Source organism: Halichoerus grypus, chromosome 4, assembly GCF_964656455.1.
Source record: "Halichoerus grypus chromosome 4, mHalGry1.hap1.1, whole genome shotgun sequence".
Taxonomy (NCBI): domain Eukaryota; kingdom Metazoa; phylum Chordata; class Mammalia; order Carnivora; family Phocidae; genus Halichoerus; species Halichoerus grypus.
The window spans coordinates 187,095,477-187,122,670 of NC_135715.1; the positions used below are offsets into that span (position 1 = coordinate 187,095,477).

General features: G+C 52.2%; 1 protein-coding gene across 4 annotated transcripts in view; it reads left to right on the forward strand.

Annotated features, from left to right (window-relative positions):
* INPP5D (inositol polyphosphate-5-phosphatase D) overlaps window positions 1-27,194 on the forward strand; it is a 112,832-nt gene that overhangs the window by 77,634 nt on the left and 8,004 nt on the right. For 3 of the 4 annotated variants that reach the window (XM_036109581.2, XM_036109582.2, XM_078071469.1), the window contains exons 12-24: window positions 2,023-2,219; window positions 2,680-2,797; window positions 5,725-5,821; window positions 6,350-6,488; window positions 7,733-7,841; window positions 8,002-8,090; window positions 11,817-11,898; window positions 15,563-15,652; window positions 17,949-18,062; window positions 19,247-19,329; window positions 22,134-22,221; window positions 24,579-24,728; window positions 26,550-26,646. In XM_036109581.2, the coding sequence (XP_035965474.1) occupies window positions 2,023-2,219; window positions 2,680-2,797; window positions 5,725-5,821; window positions 6,350-6,488; window positions 7,733-7,841; window positions 8,002-8,090; window positions 11,817-11,898; window positions 15,563-15,652; window positions 17,949-18,062; window positions 19,247-19,329; window positions 22,134-22,221; window positions 24,579-24,728; window positions 26,550-26,646 (1,453 nt within the window). The remainder of the gene's footprint in view (window positions 1-2,022; window positions 2,220-2,679; window positions 2,798-5,724; window positions 5,822-6,349; window positions 6,489-7,732; window positions 7,842-8,001; window positions 8,091-11,816; window positions 11,899-15,562; window positions 15,653-17,948; window positions 18,063-19,246; window positions 19,330-22,133; window positions 22,222-24,578; window positions 24,729-26,549; window positions 26,647-27,194) is intronic. The other variant, XM_078071468.1, reaches the window with a different exon arrangement.

The window sequence follows — 27,194 nt, forward strand, 5'->3', positions numbered from 1 at the left end:
CACCACCTCCTGACTTGGGTTCTGCTTTGCTGCCTCAGACATCTGCAAATGGATGGGGGGGGCATCTCTCTTCCTCCCACCCCCCACCCCCCAGCCTATCTGCACAGCCCCCTTTCTAGGGAATTCTATACTTTTGCTGAGACAATGGATAAGAGAAATGAGCTCTGGGATTCTCATACCGCAGTAGCAGCTGGGCTGGGTTACTCTGCATGTCTAAAATGGAAAGTTGTAGATACAGTCTGGATAGATAGGTGAAGAGGCTTTTGTGCACCTGCCAGCCTTAGGCAGCTCTCCAAGGGGGCCTCAGGCCTGGAAGAAAGAACTCCCTCCCTGGGTGGGGTTGCCAGATTTATTGAGAGGGAAAGAGAGTGAGATGATGCCCAGTTACATTTGAATTTCATGTAAACGGCAAAGTTTTTTTTAGTATTGGTACCTAGCTAGAAATGATTCTGCTAAATATATACTACATGTATTTATATACTAATCTATATAACATGCTAATATATGTTGTACTGAATATAAGTTGTAGCAAACAGTGTAACTATTCAGCTAAAAATAAGTCCTAAATCTACACCAAATATATACTGTACCAACCATGTACTGTGTACTTATATACTAATACATATTTATATACTAGATATATCACACTAAATATAAATTATACTAAATAATTATTTCATGGAAGTATTTAGCTAGGAAAAAAATAAGTAGATACAGGATGTCTAGTTCACTTGAATTTTAGTTAAACGGATACTGCACGGGGCATACCTTTTGTAACAGTTCTCTGTTGTTTATCTGAAACTTGAATTTAACTGGGTGTCCTTCTAACCCCACATTGTCCAGAGCAGAGTCAGGCTCACCCACCCTCTGACCCAACAGATAGCCAGCCAGCAGTTGGAGGGGGTGGTGAGCAGCAGCCCTTCGAGGAGGGGCAGGGGGTGATCTGGAAATGAGAACATAATTTGCTCCTCCTGGCCTATGGGCTGAATGGAGAGTGGGCCAGAGCACCTGAGCCCAATTCCACAAGCCACCAGCCCTCCACAGGCATTCAGGCCCCGATATTGCAGGGGGCACGGCAGTACTGAAGTTGAACTCTGGCCCATGCTTGGGGTCCCATGTCCTCTTCTGTCCTCTCTTGTGTTTTTTACTGGCCACCTGATTTCATCAACTCACTCTCAGGGGTTCATGCACGGGGGTACGCTGCCCCTGTTTTTCCCTCTGTGAGCATGGGGGGCTTAGATTCGGCTGGACCTGGTGAAGTCCATCCTGGAGGGGGCGCTGTTCACACAGAAGGCAGTGCAGAAGGAGCTGGCTGGGTGGCTGGGTGGGGTCTCCCCAAGCAGAGACCACCAGCCCCTAGGGCTTACGCTCCCACTGTGAACCATAGTGGGGAGCAGAATGGCCGCCGTCAAGTTACTTGGGTTCTTGGCCAAGAAGGTTATCTCTCTGGGGGAAAAGTTTACTCAACCTTGAAGGGGTGTTTCGAGGAGAAATAAATCCTTCATCATGTCTTTATTAAGCTACTTTGACTCATTTTTCGAAATGAGAATGGAGGAGGTCTCCACGCTCCTCCTGTCTCTTCGGCTCTCAGTTTGCAGCTGAGATCTCTCTGGTTTGCAAGGAAGTCCCTGTTGTCTCCCAAACCTGTCAGCCTGCTGGGCCGTCCTTGCCAACAGGAGGTAAACTCCTCGAGGACTGTCTCAGTTACTCAGTCAGCCCCAAAGGCTAGGACGGTGTTTGACGTCTCGTGCAACTAGTTCAAGTCACCCTACGGAATCTTCGGTTATTTCCAGTCTCTGAAACTTCATGTTCTCTTTACAGAGAGACTTAACTGTGCTCTGACCCCACCTGACATCCTGGGGGTAATAGTACCTAATTCTCCAGCTGTGGCATTTCGTGGGGTGGCCCGAGTGGTTTTCAGTGGCTGGGTGAAGCTCCTGCCCCACACACTTTGCCCCACCTGTGTTTTGAACTCTCCTGATGTACCTTTGACTCACTTGGTGTTGGGTTTTGCTGTTGAAGGTAACGCCCCCCCTCCCAAGAAGATCACGTCCTGGTTTCTCTCCAAGGGGCAGGGAAAGACGCGGGATGACTCTGCTGATTACATCCCCCATGACATCTACGTGATCGGCACCCAGGAGGACCCCCTGGGAGAGAAGGAGTGGCTGGAGATACTCAGACACTCCCTGCAGGAAATCACCAGCATGACTTTTAAAACAGTGAGTAGCTGGCCAGGGCGCTGGGTGGAACTCCGGGGCAGTGGGCTTTGTGAGGCTGGCCAGAAGCATCCAGATGCAAGGGTGGGCTCGGCCTGTGAGCTCTCAACTTCCAAAGATGCCCGTTTGCTCAGTGGTCACTCCCCACCACCACCTCTACCTTCCAGGGCCAGAGGGGAGCACCTCTATTCTGAAATTGGTGTTGCTGAAAATCACTGGGGCCCTCCCTCGTCCTTGTCCCTGCTTGTAGATCATCCTTACTTCATTGAAATCTTGCCGGTCCTGGCTCTCATCTTTAATATACTTTGTTTCATCTGCAGGGCATCGTTAGATGCTCCCCCGAAGTTTAGGGATTACAGATAGGGTCCCCCATCTTGGAGGTCAGGGCTGGGGGGCAGATCTCTTGCCCTGTGGTCAAGCACCGTGCCCTGGCCAAGGGTGACCGTGTTGTCCACCCCCCCAGATTGCCATCCACACCCTCTGGAACATCCGAATTGTGGTGCTGGCCAAGCCGGAGCATGAGAACCGCATCAGTCACATCTGCACTGACAATGTGAAGACAGGCATCGCCAACACGCTGGGTGAGCAGGGAGGGGGCTGCGCTCATGTGGTCGTCCCACCCGAGCCGACCGGGACATCCCTGTGTCTCACTTCCTGGCCTCCCCTCAGTCCTGGGTAAGCGGGTTGGTGGGTTCCCCAGCCTCCACCCGGGGTCTACACCAGTGCTGCTGGGGATCTGGCTACAATGCGGGTTCTGACTCGGCAGGTAGCAGGTGGAAACTGACGTTCTGAGTTTCCAACTAGCTAGCGGGGGGGTCATGCTGCTGGCCCGCAGGCCCCACCTAGAGAACCAAGGACCTAGGACAGGAGTTGACAGACTTTCTGTAAAGGGCCACATGGTAAATATTTTAGGCTCTGTGGGCCGGGTGCCATGACACGAAAGGAACTACAGATTGCACAAACGGGAACGCGAGTGGCTGTGTTCCAGAAAGCTTTGCTCGCAGACATAGGTGGGGGCTGGATTTGGCCCGCAGGCTTTCTGTTGACAACCCCTGGTGTGGATCGAGAACGACTCAGGTTGGGTGCGGAAATGCTGGTATTAGCGGTGAGCCAAGGGGGACCAGTCAGGGCACCTTCGGGAATTGAATTCAGAGCAGAGGACGACCGGAGTGCATCTGTGAGTGTGAGTCTGTGTGTGGGTGTGGATGTGAGTGCTCGTGTGTCTGTATGTGTGAGTCTGTGAGTGTGTGTGGGTCTACACGCAAATCCGAGTACGCGTGTCTGTGTACATGCAGGTGCGTATGTTCGAGTCCGAGGGCGTGAGTCTGTGTGAGCGCGTGCGGGCAGGTGCACCCACGCGGGCCGTGGGCGGGGTTGAGGGCGAGGCCAGTGGTTTCTGGTGGTTGGAGTCGGGGACAGGACAGAGTCCCCGAGACAACAGGAAACAGAAGAATTGCTGCAATCGAATGTGAAGAACTCGCTCAGCTTTTCTGCTGACAAACCACACATTGCCCACGTCCACACCCACTTGACCCCTTCCTTCCTGTCTCCGGAGCTGCCCTGTCAAAGCCCACGCCCTTCTGCTGCCCAGGAACCTCTCTCTGTCCTTGCTGCGGCCTGCCTGGGCTGCCCACCCGCCTGCCACCGGCCCCTTCCCAATACACGTGAGGTAGTCAGACCTCCGGTACGAGCTAAAACCACACCTCAGCCAGGCCGCGCCTCCGGCTGTGGTCCCAGCTCTCATTCCTCATGACAGAGCCACCCGTGTGTCCCCCCAACATGGTGCTGGGCACTGGACAAGGGACTGTGCGCACAGCAGCCTGCTCACATCCCATGCACCTGCTCCTCCCTTCCCCCGACCCTGGGGCTGGCCTCTTTCCCCTCTTCTCCCCCCAAATGACTCCCAGCCGTGGTTAACGTGGAACAGAGCCCAGTGAATGCTGGTTGGCTAATGCTGGTGGACATCGTCCCTAGAAGAACTAAGGCCTTTTTGAGAACATACATGTGCACGGCCGAGAGCTAAATGCTCTAGGAGTATTATCCCATTTACTAGAAACGCCCCGTGGGGGGCAAGGACCGTTGTTGACCCCATTCACAGACAAGATGCTGGAGGTGACAGTGATGTTCCTTAGCCTGTCCCAGGTCCAGTGGCAAGAAAGTGGTGGGCAGGGATTTAAACCAGGTCACATTGCAGGATGGGGAGAAAGCTGGAAGGAGAGGCCCCCCCACCCGCTGGGGCAGGGGAGCAGGGCCACCCATCGTCGATAGGTGGATGATCTTTGAGGTCCTTCCACTTAGGCTCCACCCAGTGCTGTCCAGCTCCCACAGAGGGAGAGCCACATAGGTGGCTACGGATTTTCTAGGAGCCACATTCAAGAAAGTTAAAGGAAACAGGTGAAGTCGGTTTTCATAACATTTAATCAAACATCATTCATTCAAAAGATTACCATTTCAGTAGGTATGCAATATAAAAATTATTAAATATTTTACATTCTGTTTTTCTTGCTGAGGCTTATAATTCTGGTGCATCTATATACTTACAGTCCTCCTCAGTTGGGACCAGCCGCATTTCAAGGGCCCGATACGTACAGCTCAAGCCGTTGACTAGAGCAGGCTCTCAGACTTCTGCATGCGTCAGAATGCTCTGGAAAAGGGGTTGGCAAATTTTGTCTCTAAAAGGCCAGCCAGGAAATATTTCAGCCTCTGCAGGTCATGCAGCCTCTCTTGCAACTACTCAACTCTGTGGGCGTAGCTGTGTTCCAATAAAATGTTATTTATGGGCTCCTATTTGAATTTCATACCATTTTAATGTGTCACAAAACCTTCTTTTGATTTTTTCCCCCAACTATTTAAAAATGTAAAAATTCTCTTCACCTGACCTGACATCGGGCCTGCGTTTTGCCCACCCCTGACCTACAGGGCTTGTTTCACCCACATTCCTGGGCCCCGCCTCCAGAATTTCTGATTTGGCAGGGCCAGGGCGGGGCCTGAGAATTTGCACTTCAACAGTTCCCAGGTGCTGCTGCTGCTGTTCTTTGGGGAACACACTTTGAGAACCACTAGTCTAGAATAGGTTGAAACTCAGAATAAGAGGTGGCCTCAATGAGGGTTTTGGTCCCACCAGGAGCCTGATTAGCTGGGGGAATGTCAGCCTACCCAGCCCCGGGTTCCTTTGTCTTTAAATCTTCCCCAGGCTTCTGGCTGCTTTCGGTGGTCTTGCCTGCTTGGCCTGTGGGGTAACGATGAGTCCCCGGGAGGGGGATAGCTGGATGGCTTAGGCCTGCTGAGGACTCGCAAGGCCAGAGGCCATTCACCCTGTTTTCTTCTGGCCCTGGAGGAATGCCCCCCTCCCCGCCGAGTCCCTGCCCCTCCTGAGTCTCCCACTCCAGATGAAGCTGTTGTGCTTTTCTCGCTCTCCCCTTGAGGAGTGACATTGCTCCACCTTGATCTCCCGCCACCTGCCAAGGTTGCCTGTTGTGCTGACTTCTTGCTTCTCCCCTCCCTTTAGGGAACAAGGGAGCCGTGGGGGTGTCCTTTATGTTCAACGGAACCTCTTTGGGATTTGTTAACAGCCACTTGACTTCCGGAAGCGAAAAGAAACTCAGGTAATAGAGCTCATTGCCTGAGAGCGTGTCACGGGGTTATCTGCCCAGACAGACCTCACATCCCCACACACCACAACCACTGTGCAGCCCCCGGCTTTCCCCGTCCCTGTGGCACAAGAGCGACCTCTCGTGTGGATGAATCTTGTCGGGAGGACAGGACACACGTTTCCATATGTCATCGATCTCCTAGATGCCTAAATACCACTCCATTTCTAAAGGGAAGGACCTCCTCCGGGCACCCTTACAGATCAAAGCCCGTTGGGCCCAGTCATGAAGACCTCTATCTAGAATAATCATGATTCCAGTCCCTGCTGAACGGAAGCTCTGGGGGCCCCTGCACTGTGCCCCCGTTTCCACCTGAAAGGCCCTTTGCACCCTGTGTCTCACCTGCACACAGAGGGGGTCTGCTGCAGCCGGGGCCCCAGAATTACGTCTCCGTCCCCCCAGGCTCCCTCCGCCTTTCTGCCACGGTGGTGAAGTAGGGAACCAGTGACCCCATGCAAGACGGCTACTTTTTCATTTAAATAGGCGAAACCAGAACTACATGAGCATTCTCCGGTTTCTGGCTCTGGGGGACAAGAAGCTAAGCCCTTTCAACATCACTCACCGCTTCACCCACCTCTTCTGGCTCGGGGATCTGAACTACCGCGTGGAGCTGCCCACCTGGGTAAGGGGCTGCCCACCCGGGGCGGGGGCTGCACGGGACCACGGAGGAGCCGCTACGCCCCCTCGGGGACTCGATGCCGTTCTGTTGTGGAACCCCTCGCCTTTACAGTCCCTCTGCTCACACTGGGTCCCCACATACCTGAGGAGACCAGCCCAATTTTCTGTCCATATGGCGGGTCACTGGGCAGCTAAGGAAGATGTTGCTTGCGTCGGATGCCCAGGCTTGGTCCACCGAGGAGCAGTCCGAAGGGCCACTTGGCAGACATGGCCCTGCTCACTGAGGGAGAGCAGAGGGTTCCCAGGAAGGGGGTGGACAGTCCTGGGAGCAGAGCCGTGTGGTCTGCGCAGACACCTTGGTTTGTCTTGTACGTCCCTAACCAGGGTGTGGAACCTTCACTTTGCGTCCCCTGTGGGGGGAAGGGAGGACGGCAGAAACTGAGGGGCGAGAACCCTGGGGCACAATCAGGCTAAGGAATGGCCTGGGGTCGGCTGCAGATCCCGGACAGTCGGGCTGGAACCCAGACCTCCTCTCCTTCCCACCTGTTTTCCCAAGCAGCCCGCCCCTCGCTTTTGCTGCCCCAGCCACGCTGCAGAGACCGAGGAAGAGCTTAGGGCCCGTTTGTGCCCCTCCCACCTCCCCACCACTCCCTCCCTCACTAGAGGCTCCCCGCAGCCGATCGGAGAGGGCTGGACACGGACCCCACAAATCCCGACCCTTCACAGTCGGAGGGGCTGTCCCGGCGTTCCCTCACCAGGAGGTCGGCCAAGGGCGTTTGCCAGAGCAGAGGGAGCAGTCTCGGGAGGGAGGACCGCTGGGTTCCAGGCTGCCGGCGCATCCTGCTGATGCCCACGGATTCACGGGGCTGGGATTTCAGATCCTTCCACGGCCTCACAACAAGCTGCCTCGGTTCCTACAGAGAACAAGAGAAACATATCTACCTGCTAATGAAGTGTTGATAAAAACAATACTAAAAGTCAGAGTGAGAAAGTAAAAGGTCCCTCTGCAAATCTGGAACAGCCAAAATTTGTATTATCATAGGTTGATGTTTGACGACCTTTGCAGGGTTTTCCTTATAAAACAGTTGAGCGCTAAGACACACCAGCTGGGCAGCCCTGGGACCAGGGTCTGGTGCAGCCTCGGGGGCTCCGGGTCCCTGGCGGCGGGCAGGCGGGTGGTGATGGGCCTCCTGATGTTGGCGAAGGCGGGGGGGTCTCACCGGGGGCCTGGCCGTGTCCTTGCTCCAGGAGGCAGAAGCCATTGTCCAGAAGATCAAGCAGCAGCAGTACGCAGACCTCCTGTCCCACGACCAGCTGCTCATGGAGAGGAAGGAGCAGAAGGTCTTCCTGCATTTTGGTAAGAACTGTGGCCCTCTGCTCCTGGGTCCCCTCCAGCCATCGCTGTCTCCTCTTTTCCCTGAATATCCTCGGGGTTGGGGGAGGGGAAGGACTATGGCCGCAGAAGAAGGAAACATGGGGGAATCAGAGCAAAAACCAAGGTTTTGTTTGGTTTTCAGAGGAGGAAGAAATCACGTTTGCGCCCACCTACCGTTTTGAAAGACTGACTCGGGACAAGTATGCCTACACTAAGCAGAAAGCCACAGGGGTGAGTTCTCTTCATAGCCATCACCCTGGCCCCCCATCTCCACCCCCCTGCACATCTCACCCCTCTTGTGTCCAATCTCAGAAAGGCAAATGGGGAGTGAAGAGCATCTTCATCCACTAGGCAATGGAAAAAAAGGAAGGAAAATTAGAGATCACGTGTTGATTTGCACCATTGAGCAAAAAAACCTCTTCTAAGGAGAGGCTGGGCAGCCATGCTTGCCCACGACAATTAACTAGACTCTGACACAGGATTTACCTTCTGTCCAGAGAGTCTAAGAGTGGTTCTGAAGCTCTTTTTTTTTTTTTTTTAAGTCCTGTGATGAAATCTATTTGCTAATCTACCAAATGAATCATCATTAAGCAAGCTTCCTTACTGCAGGACTTATCAGAGCCTTTACAGGTTTATGAGCATTATGGTTCTCCATAAGGAAATTTCTGGCCAAACTCAGTTACTCATGGAATACCAGTGATTACCTTATGAGGTCCCTTGGGTTCCAAGGAACAGTGTTTGGGGGAAGCTGCAATAAAGCTTTCATTCATTCTTACTCAGCAGGTATTACTGATGACCTGTGATGGACTAGATATTCTCCTAGGTGGTAGGAGATCAAAGATGAGCCCAATGTTTGCCCCCAAGGAGTTTATAGAAGGAAAGATGACGCAAACACACAGCTAACTAACCAGAGATGGAATCGGAGGTTGCCAAATACACTGAGGAGCCATCAGAGAGGGACATGACGATTAGGGGAAGGAAAGATCAGGAGAGGGTTGTCAAAGAGGTCCCACTCGTGGTGCTGTGAGGAACAGCTTGGCTATCAACAAGAGGACAGGACAAGGGCTGAGGGGGGCTGATCCATTTCCAGTTGGAAGAATTGCTAGAATAGATATGGAGGTAGGAAATTCTGGCCTCCGTCACCTTCTGGGGCTCAACCCAGGAAAGCCAGGCCCTGAGGCTTAGAGGTGTGGAATGGTGAGCTTCTGGGGCTGCTGGAGGCCTAAGGAAATGGAGAACGGTTCAGAACATTGCCTGAGGGCTCAGGGCAAGCGGAGAAGTGCAGGAGGGATGGTAAGGCCAAGCATGGGGGTGATCCCAGAACAAGGCAGGAGCTAATAGAGAAAACCAGACAGAGGAGGAGAGAAGATCCAGGTCTGCTGTGGAGGAAAGAGGCTGAGACACCCCCCTCCCCCAGGGCAAGACACCTGCCGGGGAGGCGTCCACGGGCTGCTGTTAGCTGCGGTCCTCTGGGCAGGTCCACGGGGGCATGTGGGGACAGTGAGGGCATGTCCAGGTTGACTCGAGTATCAGGAGAAATAGGGGCTGAGCTGAGGGGAGGGAGGTCCTAGATGCCAGGGTAAGGTTTTAACCTATCGGTGGGCAATAGGAAGCCACTGAAAGTTCTGCTGGGGGTTGACAGCACAGCAGTGATGCACAGAGAAGGCCGGTCTGCATCTGTGCAGAGGATGGGGAGGGTGCAGGGGATCCCTGAAGAGGCCGTGTGCTGTGTCCCACTGAGAAACTGCGGCCTGAGTCAGAACTGGGAACAAACAACGAAGGCAGAAGCAAAGGAGAGCAGGACGTGCTGGTAGATCTGATTGCCATGGATAAAAATGCGAATCGGAAGGCAGAGCTGGCTTGGAGGGGAGTCTAGAGCTTGTCTTCAGACTTACTGTATAATATTGGCGGAAGACCTCAGACGAAACATCCAGAAGGCAATTGAAAATATTAGGTGACACCAGGGCTGGGTCATAGATTTATGAGTTGCACGTGCCAAGAACACGGACACCCCCATGGGGTAGGTGACGTTGGCAGGGAGTGAGTGGAAGAGGCGAAGAGAAGGGCTATGGGCAGATTTGGGGGCATCCACGTTCAGAGGCGAGAGGAAGAAGCAAACACAACAAAAGAGACAGGCCACGAGTGCTCGTGTAGGTGGTGAGGGGACCAACCAGGCATTTCGGCATCACAGAAGCCGGGGGTGAGAGACCCGTCAGGATTAGCGGTGGCCAGCGTGGAATGTGAGTCTAGGAAAACATGTTCTCTGTGTGTGAACCCTGCACGAGGAGCTGGATTTGTGGTCCAAAGTCGGTGGACTTTGAAAGAGCAGTTCACGGAGTCCTGGGGGTGAAATCCAGCCTGGGGGAGGACGGGAGTGGCTCTTTACCAGGTGTGTGCAGATGAGTCGGGTAAAGCTTTCTAGAAATACGGATGTCCAGGCCTCATCCCCAGAGGCTCTAATGCAAGAGACCTGGGGCCGTGCCTTCTGTATCTTTGTAAAGCTCACTGGTAATTCTTGGGGCAGCCAGTGCTGAGAACTGCAGCATTACGAGTAACAGGTTGGCAGCATCGTGCACCTACCCTGTGACCCAGGAATTCCACTTTGGGGTAGCCCCAGAGACATTAGTACATGTGTTCACCAAAAGGGAGAGACGAGAATTTTTACTGCAGCTTTGTGCACAATGTCCAAAAACGGGGAGGAGCCCTGCTTCCGTCAACGGTAGGCTAGATAAATGAGGTATGTGTGTACAATGGACTACAACCACAGCCAGCCAGTGAATGAACTTCTACAGGGAACAACATGGGTGAAAGAAGCCAGACCTCAAACTATATATACTGGGCGAGTCCATTTATAAGTTCAAGGTTAGGCGAAATGCATATGTAGAGGCATTAGGCAGGATCGTGTTCACCTCTACAAGTTGGAGGTATGAACACAGAGGAACATAAGGGAGCCTTTTGAGATGAAGGAGATTTTCTCTATCTCCGTCTGGGTTAAATGAGTGTGTACAAATAACTCCTCAAGCTGTCTACTTAAGATGAGTACACTTTACTATACGTAAGTTGCACCTCAAGTTTAAAAAACGAAATGGGTGGTCCAAAAGTAGAGGCAATGAAAATAGAACATTCTGGAAAGAAAATTGGTAAAAAGAGAAAAGTAACTGCAGGAGATGGCAGGGGTAGGCTCTTCTAGGGTGAGTACCTTTACATTTATAGGCAGAAGAGAAAGAGCTAGAACTTAAAGGGATAAAGGATATTGCCAGTTTGCCTTGTCTATCACCCCCAGTGGGCATCTTGCTCACCAGTGTAGCCTGGAGAGGGCTTGTCTTAATACATATTGTTTGAGTGGTTGGATGGGTAGATGGATATGCAGATGGGTGGGTGAATGGATGGATGGATGGATGGATGGATGGATGGATGGATGGATGGGCGGGCAGGTGGGTGGGTAGGTGGATGGATGGATGGATGGATGGATGGATGGATGGATGGATGGATGTGCAGGTAGGTGAGTGAATAAATAGATGGTTGGCTGGCTGGATCAGTAGATAGGTGGGTGGCTGTGTGAATGGGAGTGGGTGGGTGGAGTGTTGTTACTAAAGTAAGTAGCTGGAGAAGATAAGCAAAGATTGGGTTGAAAATACAAGTTGTGGGGTTCACCTGAGTCAGAAAAAAAGTAAGAGGATGGAAGAACAAGAATTCAGAAATAGTGAGGATGATAGGTACAGTCCCATAGCTAGGTGAGTCGATCTTCCAAAGCAGGAACGCAAGGTGTGCACTCAGCAGTGGACTCAGGGCTTCAGGCAAATGAAAAGGGTTGAAGGCCACCTATGGGGCAAATCTATAAAGACCCAACAGCACATGAATTCAAGGATTACAGGGTTCACGAGTCAACCTCTTATACTGATTTCTATATATAAAAAATTGGCATGCATTTACAAAGCTCGTGACTTTGATTTACAGATGAAGTACAACCTGCCGTCCTGGTGTGACCGAGTCCTCTGGAAGTCTTACCCACTGGTGCATGTGGTGTGTCAGTCATATGGTGAGTCTGGGGGATTCGGGTGCCCGGAACTAACGGGCTCCAGTCTGTCTTATCTGTAAAATGGGAAAAGTCCCAGCAACCCCGGTCAGGTGACCTGGAGGCGTTGATGCATCATCCTCTCCTGTCTTGAGGCTGCAGCATGAGAAGTGTCTTCTGGATGGGGAAACATTGGAATTATGGGGCCCTTTTAATATTTTTTTTTATTTATTCATTTGAGACACAGAGATACAGAGAGAGAGCATGAGCAGGGGAGAGGCAGAGGGAGAGGGAGAAGCAGGCTCCCCGCTGAGCCAGGAGCCCGATGTGGGGCTCGATCCCAGCACCCTGGGATCATGACCCGAGCCGAAGGCAGACGCTTAACGACTGAGCCACCCAGGCGCCCCTATGGGGCCCTTTTAAAAAGAAGTCCAGACTTATTTCTTTTGAAAAGAGCATATTAGGTTTGAACCACATGAAAGTGGTGTTTTCATAGGTCAAATACAGTCAAATATGCATATGGGTAAACCTAACATATACCATGAATATATGCACATATATTTATGGAGATTTAAAGATAAATTGAGGGGGCACCTGGGTGGCTCAGTTGGTTAAGCATCCGGCTCTTGATTTCGGCTCGGGTTGTGATCTTGGGGTTGTGAGATTAAGCCGTGTGTTGGGCTTTGCGCTCAGCACAGAGTCTCCTTACCCCTCTACCTCTGCTCCTCTCTCTCTCTCAAATAAATAAATAAATAAAAATCTTTTTTAAATAAAAAAATAAAGATAAATTGAGTTAAATTGAAGAAAAAGCCATAAACGCAATATTAAAATAAATAATTATGGAAAAGTTGTCAGAAGGAATTCTTAATTGCCCAAGTGCTTATGCTTAAAAGCTACTTCTTAAATCCCATTATTTGGAATTTTCTGCACTGTGTACTTAAAAATTCAGAGCAGAATTACCTTGAACATTCCTGACCGAGAATCGTGGTATTATTTTTAAAACATTGCGATTCCCAGACGATGACATCCGAAGGAGAGCCACCCACATTCCCATCATGACCCTCATGTGACCAAGTCACAGGCCCGGGACCTCAGCCCTCCCCCACCCACTCCAAGAGGGGCCTTGTTGCTGCCCAGTGGCCACCTTTGGGGCTCCCGTCCTCTCTCTGGGGCCTGGCAAATCCCCACATTTAACTCAGGTCCCATCAAGTTGAACTGCTGTCCATTCCTTTTTCTTGTGCATACCTCCTGCTGCTTAGAAGGATCCAGAGCAAGTGCCCTGGGAAGGCACGCACCTGCACTCCCCTAGCACCGGAGCTCTGTCTCCCAGAAGTGACTTCCCAAGACAAACATCACACCTTTAGATGTGCAGAAAGGCATCCCACCCCCCTAGCCACAGCCTTCAAGACCTACGAAGGCCCATATCCCACCCACCATTAACCACCATTTCTCAGTGATGCCTTTCTTTCCCACATCCTGCAACTCCATGAGTCCTGCCAAGTCTCGTCTCTAGGAAGATGCCCCCGTCTGCCTTCTGCAGCAGGCCTCTGCAGAGATTCAGGAGCAAGTGCTGGCTTGTTCCGTTACTGCCTTTTGAACCTAAACTTGGCATTCACAACAGCTCTATAGTGAAGGTTTTTAGGAAAACAGAGGGAGATTGCTCTGGAAGTGGCATTGAGGAGCAGGGAGGACACACCTTCCCACTCTGGACCCACCTAGGAGGGAGGGAGCAGAAAATCAGCCCTCCCTCGAGAGGCTGCAGTATCTTCCAGGAAAGACCAGGTATAGAACGTGAAGGGAAAGTTGAAAATATAGGGAATTTTGCTAATGATATTTCACTGAATGCTGGGGGTGCAGTGGAGGGTTTAATGAGTTGGCGGTGAGCAAGAAATTGGGAAAGAAAAGGGGATGAATGTCCAGAGCTCAGGAAATAGGGTAAACTAAGAGCTTGAGTCTTATAGTGATTGGCATAAATAGGATGTATCAGTTACCTATTGCTGCATAACAAATAACCCTGAAACTCGACATCTTACAATTCTCTGGGCCAAACTTGGGATCTGTTCATCTGTGTTCTGCTTGGTGTTGGCTGGGCACACTCAGACCAGGAGCCCCCCCCAGATGGGGGGTTGGCCGGCTGGTTGGCCGGCTGTCAGCAGGGGCGATGGTGGTAACTTGACTGTGTAATTCATCACCCAGCAGACTAGTCCAGGATTCTTGCAGGTTCCAGGGATCCCACATCTGCAAGTCCCAGATGTGGAAAAGCTTTTTGAGTCTCTGCTTGCTTCACATTTGCAAATGTCCTACTGGCCAAAGGAGGTCACATAGCTAAGCCCAGACTCAACTGTGGGAGGGCGACGTACAGGGTGTGCTTACAGAGGGACCATCCAGGTCCCTGTCGCCTTCCTCGTGTTTAGGGCACAGGCACCGTAGTGCTAGTGCTGTATGTTTGACACATATATAAAATATCGTTAAGAACATTTTTAAAACCCTGGTTGTCCACCTGTTAACTTCTCGCTGGAACACCCCCTCTTCCATTGCCCCCCCCACACTCAGCCTGACTCCCTCCACCCTGGTCCTCTCCTGTTTCACACAGCACTGGACCCTCCCTGACTTCTTCCTGCCCACATCCCAACATGACTTAGGCTGGTGCCCCTCCTACCTTTTGCCCTCCTGTCTCAGAGAAGGGGTGTCCTCCTCCTCCTCTCCCGGCTAACCTTTTCACCTGGGCCCTCTACTCTAGCCCCTCCTCCTCCCCCAGGCACCCCACTTTGCCTCTTCTTCTTGTTCTCCTTCATTCTGTCTCCATGTTTCAATTGTCTCTCTGATGGTCATGAGCAAGTGAGCATTTTTTTTCCATGTTTCTTAGCCATCTGTATTTCTTTTGGAATTTTCTACCTATATCCTTTGGTTGGTTGAAGCTGGATGTTTACCTTTCTCTTGCTGATCTGTAAAAGCTTTATAGAAAATTATGTCAATTGTCTTACTGCCTTCTTGGTCTCCTCTGCTGTTTCTCTTTGCCCCGTATTGGCCAGTGTGGCCTGGATTTGCATCCCGTGTGCCTCCCCTGGGGAGCCCAGACATCCTATGGCTTCTGCTTCCACCTAACATCGTGACTCCAAACCTCAAGAGAAATCTCCAGCCCTGAGTACCCAGCCAGACACTTAGAACTCAGTATCTCTAGAACTCTGTGCTTTCCCTTCCGCCCTCCATACATGCCCTGCCGCCTTCCCTCTAAGCCCCATGTTCCTTAAAAGAGGTGTCTACACTCAGTGTCTACACTTCATCACCTTCTACTGTCTCCCAATCCTGAGGCATTGTGGGATGGGGGGAGGTGCCATCTCTGTCACTGAGGAGCTCAGTGACCTAAGTCCCCACCCCACTTTGGGCCATGAGCTAATCAGTGCAACGAAGTGCTGAGACCAGAAAAGTGTCCACAGTTCACACCCCATGATCTATTTAAAACCTCGTGTGTCTCTAAGAAAAACTAGCACAGGCACATTTTCACCGTGGAGGAGAGGGTGGTAACACACTTCCACTGAGTCTTTCAAGCGTGGTTGTGGAAGGTCAGCGGAACGGCAGGTGCAAAACCGTGAAACTTCTGGAGGCTTCCATCAATAGAGGTTGATTTCTGCCATGGGTTTGCCATCCTTGGCTTGACCAGAAGGGTTTCTCCTTCCCTGCCCCGCAGGGAGCACCAGTGACATCATGACCAGTGACCACAGCCCGGTTTTCGCCACATTTGAGGCGGGAGTCACCTCCCAGTTCGTCTCCAAGAACGGTAAGTGGGGCGCGGCGTCTGTCCCTCTGTCCTCCACGAAGACAGGAGGCCTTGGGCGCTCGCCTTCTGGTTGCAGCAATCCGTTGTCTGCGGTACATGGAGGCTCACCTTCCAGGCTCGTCCACACTCCGTCCAGGGGGCCTCCTCGCCTCTAAACCACATCACGGTTTCCGTGCAGAGCGCGTTCTTGCTCTCTTTGGCAAATATGTCAGCTTTTTAAGCCTCGGTTTTAACTCGGTCTTTAAAGTCGAGTAAATGAGTGTTTGTCCAAGGTGTGGTTTGTATGTGCCACAGTTCTGGGGGGCACGTGGGTGAACCTTGATCAGTAATGCATTTACTTTTAATATGTTTCACATTTGTCTCTTCTGTGTAAGGCAAGCAATGCTGGTTTTCCACTTAGTCTTGTGATGTGCTTTCTTATTTAAATACGATTAGTTAAGTTTAGAAAGTGAGTCTATTTTATTTAACAAAAATATTAAGTGAGTATTAGGGCGGGTGCGTGGTAGGTGGAGATGGCAAACATTGTAAGGATGGGATGGCTGACTGAGTTTGGGAAATGCTGATGTAAATACTACTTAGATTTGCAGGTATGTTTTCAAATAATCTAGCTCAGCCCTGCTCACCAGGCCATCCTCGTCCCAGCAAGGGCCTGGTGTTCCCTGTGGCGTGCCCAGCCTGGGTCTGGGTGACTGGGGAGCCATATTGTCACCTCCTCTGTTCACCCCCCACTTCTGTGCTCAGCAGACAGTTCAGGCTACTTTAGGAAGGTTGAGTGGGGGGCCCAACTGAGGCAGGAAAAGCCCATATTGCTGTGTCCTTCGTGCCCTGAGGTTTGCAGGGGAGGCTGGAATACTGTCTTCTGGGACATTCTTCTCCACACTGTTGGGTCTATCGTCTGCTCTAGTAATGTGACCTCCCCTCTCCACATAACCCTCAATCCAGCACCCTCGCTCTATCCTAGCTCTGGGCACTGTCTTTCTAGAACCTTCCGTCTCTCCCTGGGCTCCCACCGATCTCCCCTTTCTCGGAGTTCCTGCAGCATCGATGGGATGACTCATGCCATCACACCCTCCGTGAGGACGCTCAGCACATCCTCAGTGTCAGGCTTGCCTTCCCTCCACTAGGACTCTGCCCAGACGATGCTCATAAATACCAATTACCTGGATTGAGTGTTGGTTGAATGTCGTCCTAAGGGGAACCTGGCCTCTGTGCTGTGGGGTTTAAGGAAATGAAGGAAAGCTGAGTGAAATAAGCTAGACAGAAAAAATATCATAGGTGTATGGTATCATCTATATGTGGGATCTTGGAAAAAACTGCCAATTTCATAGAAACAGAAGAGAATGGCGGCTGCCAGGGACTGAGGGGAGCCAGAAATGGGGAGATGGAGGTCAAAGGGTACAAACTTTCAGTTATAAGATGAATCAGTTCTGGGGATCTAACAGTCTGCTTGATGACCATGGGTAATAATATAGTATTTGCTGGGAGCAGATCTTAAGTGTTGTCACCACACCAAAAAAACAAAACAAAACAAAACAAAACAAACCAGTTAATTATGTGGGTGACGGATGTGTTAATTATCTTGATCTTGGTAAGCATTTCACAGTGTACATGCGTATCAAATCATCACGTTGTAAACTTTAAATATGTACGATTACATTTGCCAGTTATTTCTCAGTAAAGCCGGAGAAAAGGAGAAGGGAAAGAAGGAAAGGCAGGGTGGGAGGGAGGCCGGGAATGTCTGTCCTTGCTCTCGCATGGCTCAGAATTCACATGGAAGGCCGGAACTTGCTCACGGCGAGCCTGAGGACGCCTGCAAACTCGTCATGCTGGTGAATACCACGACGGGCCAGCCACCAGGGTGGGAACGAGGGTGAATAAGGAGCGGAGGGAAGTCAGCCTAAGGAAGGAAGAGCCAGTCTCCCTTGCTACTTGAACTTAGAAACGAGACAGATTTGGGTATTGAGCCACTGAGCCTTTATACAAGCTCTCTTGGCCAGAACAAATGGGGACACTGAGGCACGGAGGTTAAAGGCGTTGCCAGGGCTGTGCTTATTCAATGGCAAAGCTGAGAGTCGGGCTCTTGGCTCCCTGAAGTCTTCGCTCTTCCCACCCTGCTCTCCGTGGCCTGTGAGGACGTTCCCATCGTCGGGGATGCTTAGTGCGGGTGGCAGGATTCAGGGAAAACCTCTTCTTCTCCTGGACCTCACCTTCCCCGGAGCCTGGTGTTGGGGGCTGATTCAAAATGCTCCATGTCTGGGCACATCGTGGAGTCAAGTCTCTTTCTCACCTGCTCCAGGCCCCGGGACTGTCGACAGCCAAGGGCAGATTGAGTTTCTCCGGTGCTTCGCCACGCTGAAGACCAAGTCCCAGACCAAATTCTACCTGGAGTTCCACTCGAGCTGCTTAGAGAGTAAGTGGGCCTTGAGCTACCTTTGGCCAGGCAGCCTTTTCATCAACGGCGCTTTGCCCCACCTCTCTCTCTCTCTCTGGGAAGGATTCACAGATGGGCCTCAAGGGCGCCTGTGGGTGGGGGAGCCCTCAGGGGTTCAGTTACCCCTGAGTCTAGGTGACTGGATCCTGGGCCACTGGACCCTCTCCTTGCCCCTCAGGGCAGAGTGTAATGCACTCAGGGGTCCCCTCCCGCCACAAGCTGGGGCTCTGACTCAACCAGAGGGTCCTGGGCGAAGGTCCAGAGCCCGAGGAGGCCAGTGGGGGCCCTGTTCTTCCCCAGGGTCCTCTGCTCTTTCCTATGGGACGGGGCATCTTTCTCAGGTGGTCTGGGGCATCCCCAAACGAGCTCAAGATGGACAGCCTCCTCCCAGCCAGCAGCAGTTAGCACAAACTGTTTAGCAAACACCCTTTCTGGGTGACATTTCTAGGCATATTGTCTAAAGCTGTTCCATGGCGAGATCTATGTGGTTTCCAGCTCCCTTCGCTGAGATGGTCTGGAGGTGGGGGTGCAGGGCAGAATCAACTCCACCCAAGGAGGCATTTTGTGACGGGATGACAGCTGCTTCCAGAAATCCAGAAGATGTATTGCCCTCCCCCCTCCTTCTCCCACTCAGCCCGGGCTCAGTCTTGGTGACAGACCCACCTTTTCCTTGAAGTTTCTAGGGCCCGGGTAACCAAGCAGGGGCAAGGCACTTCCAAAATGAGGAGGATCTTCATTGCGGGTGTTTTTAATAAACTATCGAGACATTTGCATACATTTCTATGGAAACAGCATATTAGGAAGCTCAAATTAGCATTTCAAAAGGCTGCTATCTTGAGTGGCGTGGGATGAGCTGTCATGTTTCCTAATCTCCTTGCCTGTGATGTGATGATTTCTTTGTTGCCTGGTTTGTTGCAAAAAAAAGAGCTGAAAAGGAGGGGAATCTCTTTGATTTTCCTAAAAATAATTCAACCATATTGGCAAATGACCATCCCCTGCACCAAAACAGAATCCCCCACAAGCCTGACTCCTGAACGCGGCTGTGGCCCCACAGATAGAAGAGGGAAAATATCTTCATTGGTCCAGGTGGGGTGACCCTAGGAGGCTTTTCCGTCTGGCTCTCGTTCTGTCTTCTGAAAACCGGCCTTCTTGTCCTATGACAGGTTTTGTCAAGAGTCAGGAAGGAGAAAATGAAGAAGGAAGTGAAGGGGAGTTGGTGGTGAAGTTTGGCGAGACCCTTCCAAAGGTAAATCAAGAACAGGATGTAGCCAGGGAGAACTTGGCCCCGGGGGCCTCAGGATTCCTCGATGGATTTCAGTTCCCGTCATGGAACACGGAAGAGATCTAGAGATGGGCTTGTTGACCACTTGACTTTGCAAAGAGGGAAACTGAGGCAGATCCCAGCGAGGTTGGTTCACCATCACACAGCTGCAGTGACAGACACAGGCTAGAGGCCCCAGGCCCTGATGCCCCCCGCAGTGCCCTGTCACCTGCTCAGCCCCAGCTTGGAGGATCAGGTGAAGGGGCAGAGGGGGGAGTCCATTGGCTCCTACCCAGACACTGGGCTCAGAAAGAACTTGATGTGTCCATGACCCCATGAGAGCAGCGGGGGGAATTGAAAACACATAGGCAGGGCGCCTGGGTGGCTCAGTTGGTTGAGCGACTGCCTTCGGCTCAGGTCATGATCCTGGAGTCCCGGGATCGAGTCCCGCATCGGGCTCCCTGCTCGGCAGGGAGTCTGCTTCTCCCTCTCCCACTCCCCCCTCTTGTGCTCTCTCTCTCTCTCACTCTCTCTCTCAAATAAAAAAAAAAAAAAAAAGAAAACACATAGGCAGACCTTAGTGGGAACACATTCGTCCTTCTTGCAGAAAAGAAAATGGCTTTCCCCCAGGACCCAGAACAGCTTTTATGATGTTGAATTGATGGTGGGCCTCCCTGAGTGCTCATGCTGGGTGCGCAGTGGGGTAGGGCTTTGTTTCTTTATCACATAATGAGGGAATGGTACGCAGACGAGAGTCCAGGGCCAGGCAGATCTGTCACACATCCAGGAGTCCCAGGGGCTCTCCTGGAAGGTTCCCTCGGAGGGGACCCCCAAGCGGAGCTTTAAAAATGGCCTTAAACAGGTAGAAGGACCCATCCTCTGCTAAGGCTGGGGTGGTACATGGGCAGTTTTGGGGGGCTGGGCTACCCACACTGGCACTGTTGATTGGAACCTGTGCTTGGGCCACACACGAGAAGGCAGATACCTACATCACACATCACAGAGTCTCCTAATGTGGGAACACTTCTGACTGGGGTCCTCCACAAGGCCAGGGCGTAGGTCAGAAGTCCCCGTCCTGGGGCTCTTTTCAGGTACCTGCATCCTGGTGGCTTTGGGCTCCAATGTGACATCCCGCCTCACCCACCCACCCACCCTACCCTTCGGTTCCTCCCCTCCCGGTGGCCCCACACAGCAACCAAATGGCTTGTTTGCTCCTCGGGTCAACTTGGGAAAGATGCCAGCCTCCCAGTCCACATTGTGCATGTACCCCAGGCTGGTTCAGGAGACTCTAGGGTACCCCCGACCTACAGCCTCACCGCTGCCTACACCTGCTTCTCCTCCTGCCTCTGTCCCTCCTCTTCACCCCACTGCTACCTCCCAGGGGTCTCCATCCCGCCTGCCTTCTTGCTGAGGCATCCTGAAGCCTGACGGATCTTTCTAGGATGCCTGTTTGATCCTGGCATCCCCCTCTTTATCTGGTCGACTCCCTGCTGTTAACATGAAATAAGCCCAAGCTCCTCAGCTCCCAGGCCCCCCCTCACTCCTGCTTCACATGCTGCCCCCACAGCACCTGAGAGGTCTTTACTCCCTCCTGCTCCCTGATCCTCCACGCACCTCTGTCACCTGACAGCACCCTCTTTGTACCCTCTTTAATCCCCCCAAAGCACCCTGACAGAGGCTCCCTTCCCTCTACCCTCAGCCCCCCATGGTGATTGTGTCCCTCACAGACATTCTCTGGTCAGATATCCACCACCCCGCTCTCACTGCTGCCCGAGAGGGCGGGGTCTTCCTGCATCTGCGGCACCCAGCCCGGGTCTAACTTTGAGTCCATCATCACTACAAGTCTGAACTGAGCATTTGCTGTGGCTCTGGAACCCGAGAGTGCCCTTGAGCACCTGCTGTGATTTCCGGTCATTTGTTCTGGAACTTTCTGAATGGAGATAGAGTCCATCCTGTCGGGCAACATGGCGCCCAGAAGCTTGCACAAGGGGTCTCTCGGCATCTGGATGGGAAGGAGGGGGGCAGCCTGGAGCGGTGTATGGCCTCTTTATCAGGCCCCTCCGTGTTGGTGTCAGCGTGAGAACGAGCCTTAGCTGGTGCACACAGAACGCTCCTCCCTGTGCTTGCACGGATGTGGCCTACACTGCTGAGGTTCGGGTTCTCCCCACGTGCAGAGCCTGCCACAGCCGTGCCCCGAGCCGGACCAGCAGGGCAGCTGGGAGCCAGCAGTCCCTCGCTGCAGCAGGAAGAGGGGGACAGGGCTGGAACTCAGGATCTGTGCCTGTCATTTGCTGAGCTACCCTCCGACAACCCGCAGGACACTCCAGGGGGCTCCCCTGCAGGGAGACCCTGTCCAGATGGAGGGCAGGCCTTGTGTGCCACCTGCTGGGGGGAAGCCTGCGGTGGGGAGTGGGGTGCATTTGGACCCGGTTCCTGGTCCCATTACCACTTTTGTGTCAGCCTGGCCCCCACCCGCATGATGCTGGGGTATGCAAGGGAGGGGAAAGAAGGGAAGGGAAGCAGGGGATGTGGGGCACACTTGGGGTCCAGCTCTCTCCTGGGGTGCGGTATGATTGGGGGGAGACAGGGACAGAAGTGAACCCCGCATGCTGGAGAGGGTGGACGTGTGGTTCCTTCCTACTATCTTGAACATGAAAAGCAGAAATTCAAATTTGACTAATAAGAACACCTGTAGTCCTGTTTGCTCAGGCACGCCCCTCATCTGGGCTGGCAGCCTCCCCCCAGCTGTCCCCCGGTGGGCAGCTCTAACCCTGTGCCCTTCTCTGCAGCTGAAGCCCATCATCTCTGACCCCGAGTACCTGCTAGACCAGCACATCCTGATTAGCATTAAATCTTCCGACAGCGACGAATCCTACGGTAAGCGTCCCAGGACACGTGCTGCCGGCACCTCACCTGCTCTTAGCTGGTGGCCTATGATGTAAGGGAGGCGGCAGCGTCTACATCGAGGGAAGCCCACCATCCTGCTCTCATGCCACTCCTCTCCCGCTCCCAGGGCTGCCAGAGGGACAAATAACTGGTAAACCATCCTTCCTGCCCCGTCGGGCTTCTGGGAGGAAGAGCCAGCAGCCACAATCCCTCTCGTTTATTGGGTCTTTCCTCTGTCAGATTCTGTGCCAGGTGCTTTGCAGGAATTATTTAATCCTAACAAGATCTTATAAAGCAGATACTGTTCTCCCAATCAGTAGGTGAGTAAACTGAGGCTCAGAGAAGTTATGGGACTGTGCCCAAGCCACAGGGAGTAACTGACTGAGCCCTAATTTGAACCCAGGTCTGTCTGGCATTGCTCAGGGCCCCTACTGGGCAGACACCAGCCATCCTACTAGGGAGACATCATCTTCTGTGACATTGTCTTCAGCCAGTCCGTGGCTCCAGCCCAATGTCAGGTTCACCCTGGACCGTGATACATTCAGTGTGGCTAGAACGCAAGGGTGAGAGGGGCAGGTGGCCAGAGAGAGTTAGAGGCAGGAGCCAGATCAAGCAGCTCCTTTCACGAGACAGGCAAGAATGTGATCTGGGTCCGGGGAGGGTGTTTGTTTTCAGTGGAAGGAATCTGAAGGTGCTTAATGCTGATCCAGGGAAGCCAGGACACGGAAAAAGGCTGTAGACACAAAAAGTGTCCATGTGTGTCGACTGCCCACTGTTCAGGCTCTGCCCAAAGCCCCGGGATACACGTACAATTGCTACACTCATCGCACAGGCGAGGAAATGAAGTGACTTGAACGAGGTCACATGGCCACTGAGGTGGCCTTGGACTGGAACCCAGGCAACCCAGCTCCAGAATCCTGCCCTCCACCCTCTCCTAGTCAGCACCAGAAAGAGGGTCTCTGAGCCCGGGCAGGGGTGGCCAGAGCCTAAGGATGGCGCTGACCTTGGATGGGGAGGTCCTGTCCGTCGTGCTGGGCAGAACAGAGGGATCCGTGTGGAGTCACAGTGTTTGAAGCTTCGGTGGTAGGCCACAGACACACAGGAAGGATGGTTCTGTGTTCTTGTTCAAATACTGCCTTCTTCCTCTGTTTCTTCGTCCTGGTATTCATACAAACAGCATTTCACAATAATAACAGGAAAAAAAGTCAACCCACAGTCTCGTCCCCTACTTACAGCCACCATTTTTATTTCGGTCTCATACTTCCTCATACAAGGCATACATAGATTTCTGTATTTATAACCATCTTAGGGATACCATTTTCTATGCTGCTTCCCTCACCCAGTGAGAGACAGGTTAAGTGAGACACATTTTCCAGGATCTTCCTCCCACACAGCCTCCATGATTACTGCATTTAATGGCTCCCTAATATCCCATGGGTTTCCTTCTACTTGTTTCTGTTCATGTTATCAATAATGCTGAGATGGATCTCTTCGTGAACATTCTTTATCTTCCTTTAGCTACATCTTTTATTCTTTTGGATCATCTCTTGATAAGTTCCCATGTGTGCTGGGTCAAAGGGTATAAATAGGTCGGTGATTCTTGACACTCGGTATCCAACTGATTGCCATAAAGGCTGTGTCCTGCCATGGTGACCTTGCCACATCCAAGTGAGCAGGTGTCCCCAGATCCTTGCTGGCACCGGGTATCCTTTTCCTTCCTTCCATTTTGTGCTAATTTCCTATCTGTGAGAGAGTCCCTTAGTGCTGCCTTAATTTGCATTTTTGATGGCTAGGAAGACTGAACTAGTTTCCATGTATTGAAATCAACCAGCTACAGTTCTTTTTGTGTGAAATATCTGCTTGGGTTACCTGCCCAGTCATCTGCTGGGATTTGATTTTGAGGCGTTCCTCATGGTGTTCAGGTAAAATACCCTCTTTGTGAAGCCATCAGTCTCTCCCATTTTCCTTTTGTCCTCTGTGCAGAAGTTTTAAGCTTTTATATCCTCTTATCTGTCAGTCTGTTTTGTCATTTCTTACATTGCTCCAAACCCTGGGAAGTTATCATTCCCTCTCGCAATCAGATTAGTATTTAAGTCTAGCTTTTCTGCTGGATTTTCTATGATTTAAATTTTTTTTTTTGTATCAACTAATCCACATGAAGTTCATTTCACTGTAAGGTTTGAAATGTTTTCCCCAAGTTGTTCCAAAAGGTTTATTCGATAATCCCTGCCTTGGACATTGTTTCGAAGGATCATCTTTGGGCGGTGGAGCTAGATCTGCAGGCTGAATGCAGTTTCTCCTGTGAAATGGCAGGCTCTTGACCTGACTCTTGTCCCCACCCTCCCCAGGCGAGGGCTGCATTGCTCTACGGTTAGAAGCCACGGAAACTCAGCTCCCCATCTACACACCTCTCACCCACCATGGAGAAATGACGGGCCACTTCCGGGGGGAGATTAAGCTGCAGACCTCCCAAGGCAAGATGAGGGAGAAGCTCTACGGTAAGTGGGTGCGACTACTCCCTTGCCCCCTTTTCAGTGCTGCCGGGAGAGGGACACGAATGAGGTGTCTCTCAGCCCAGCCATTGACTATTCTCTCTGCTGTGGCCTCCGAACAGAAATCTAGCATCAGAAGGGCTATGAGAGGGGCGCCTGGGTAGCTCAGTCGTTAAGCGACTGCCTTTGGCTCAGGTCATGGTCCAGGGTCGTGGGATCGAGCCCCACACCAGGCTCCCTGCTCAGCGGGAAGCCTGCTTCTCCCTCTCCCACTCCCCCTGCTTGTGTTCCCTCTCTCGCAGTGTCTCTCTCTGTCAAATAAATAAATAAAGTCTTTAAAAAAAAAAGAAAGGATATGAGAGGCAATCTGGCCCAATTCTGAGTTGATTCCAGAATTTCCCTATAGAACCCACGATTTGCACATCATCCTTCCCTGACCCCAGTCACCTTCCATCTGTTAGGATGTGAAGCTTGTGAATGTTCCAGGTGCTCTGTTCTTGTCTTAGATTAGGCTCTTAGGCCTTGTCACTCCCTGTTAGCGCCTCCACTAGAAGGACCAAGATGACACAAGAAACCTGCCTAATCCTGAATAGCTCTTTCTAGGCTACAGGTCTTCACCACAGCTCAGCACTGGCTGCAGCTGAGATTTAGAATTTCCCGAATTTCCCGTGTGACCCGTTCTTCCTTGTGGCCGCGTGGTGTGCAGCTCACACACACACACACACACACACGTGTCCACACCCTGCCCTCATGGCTCATGGTGCCTCCCAGGGCTTCTGGGCCTTCTAGGCTGTTCCACACACCGTACACACCAGTAAGCCCCCCATCCTCATTCTTGCACATCCCCTTGGCTTTTCGCTACCGTCCAAAATGGCAGCATTTTGGGGTCTTCTCTTCCCTGGCAGGGTCCCCCAGTACCTCTTCCAGCTTGACCTCAGAGCTTTGTGTCCTGAAAAACGACACCTGCTTCCTTCTGCTGGCTGTTGGGAGGAGGCATCTGTCGTGGCTCTCAGGAATGACACCAGTGTAGCCACGCTTGGGAACAAACACTCATTGGAGGTGTTTCCTTACCCCTGTGCAATCCCAGCCCTGGGGAGTCATCTCCTGTCTGCCCCCAAAGGAGACCCTGCTGATTCCCAGTAGGCAACTATAGACGTCTTATCTCTTAGATAAGACCCGTCACTGCCCCTCTGGGAAATACTAAAACACGGCCCAGAGACCATGCTAATAGGGAACACGAGGAGGTGTCTAGACTCTAATTTTCTTAGAATCCTGCCTAAAATTTTAAAACTTGGAAATGAACGTGTCGTCTTCAATAGTATCCATGACATTAAAGCCTCTCTGCTTGAGGGCCGCCTGGGTGGCGCAGCTGGTTAAGCGTCCGACTCTCGGTTTCAGCTCAGGTCACGATCTCAGGGTTGTTGTGGGATCAAGCCCTGTGTTAGGCTTCGTGCTCTGCGAGGAGTCTGCTCAAGATTCTTCCCCCTCCCTTTAAACTGGGTGGGCTTTGGTATCCAATGCTCTTGTGGAGCCACCTTGTTCTATTGGTTTTATTTGGATCTGCCAAGAAATATTTGCCTGTCCCTTGTGACACCAACAAGCTGAAAATGTCCCATGAAATGATAACTCTGGGTCGCACATGCCAACTCTTCCTCCCTCTGCAACCATGACAGACATAACAAGTCAATCACTGAACGTGCGTGAGGCATCAGAATCTTGCTTAGCCCACCGCCCAGCCAGCCATTAGTCACTGTCCAGCTTCGGCTGCCATCTTGCCCAGACTGGGCGCCAGGCCTCACGTGCTCTTCCCTGGCTCTTTCCTTGCAGACTTTGTGAAGACTGAGCGAGATGAGTCCAGTGGGCCCAAGTCCCTGAAGAGCCTCACCAGCCACGACCCCATGAAGCAGTGGGAACCTGCCAACAGGTAGAGCAGGGGCTGCTGCCAGGGTTTCCCTACAAACTAGCGTGGTTTTGCAGACCCAGGACCCAGGAGAGGGTGAGTGGAGCACAGAGAAGCCAAGGACAGGGAGGAAACAGAAGCTCAGGCCCAGGAGCGGCGCTGTCCTGCTGCCCACTCTGGGGAGGCGGGTGTGCCCGTGCAAGGCCTGGGGGCGCCTGCGTGTCAGAAAGCAGCTCAAGGGGCACCTGCGTGGCTCAGTCGGTTGAGCGTCTGACTCTTGATTTCAGCTCACGTCGTGATCTCAGGGTCAGGATATCGAGCCCTGCGTCGGGCTCTGTGCTAGGTGCGGAGCCTGCTTACGATTCTCTCTCTCCCTCTGCCTCTCCCCTGTCTCGCTCGCTCTCTCTTAAAAAAAAAAAAAGTTCAATTCACTGACATTGGCTGAGCACTTGGCGTGTGTCAGATTCTAGAGAAACCAAGGCAAAGTTGGTGCAGCCCCCGACTTAGGAACTCTCAGCCTAGCAGAAAGACGCGGTCCAGGGGGAAGCCGCTGCAGGGAGGGAATGGCTCCC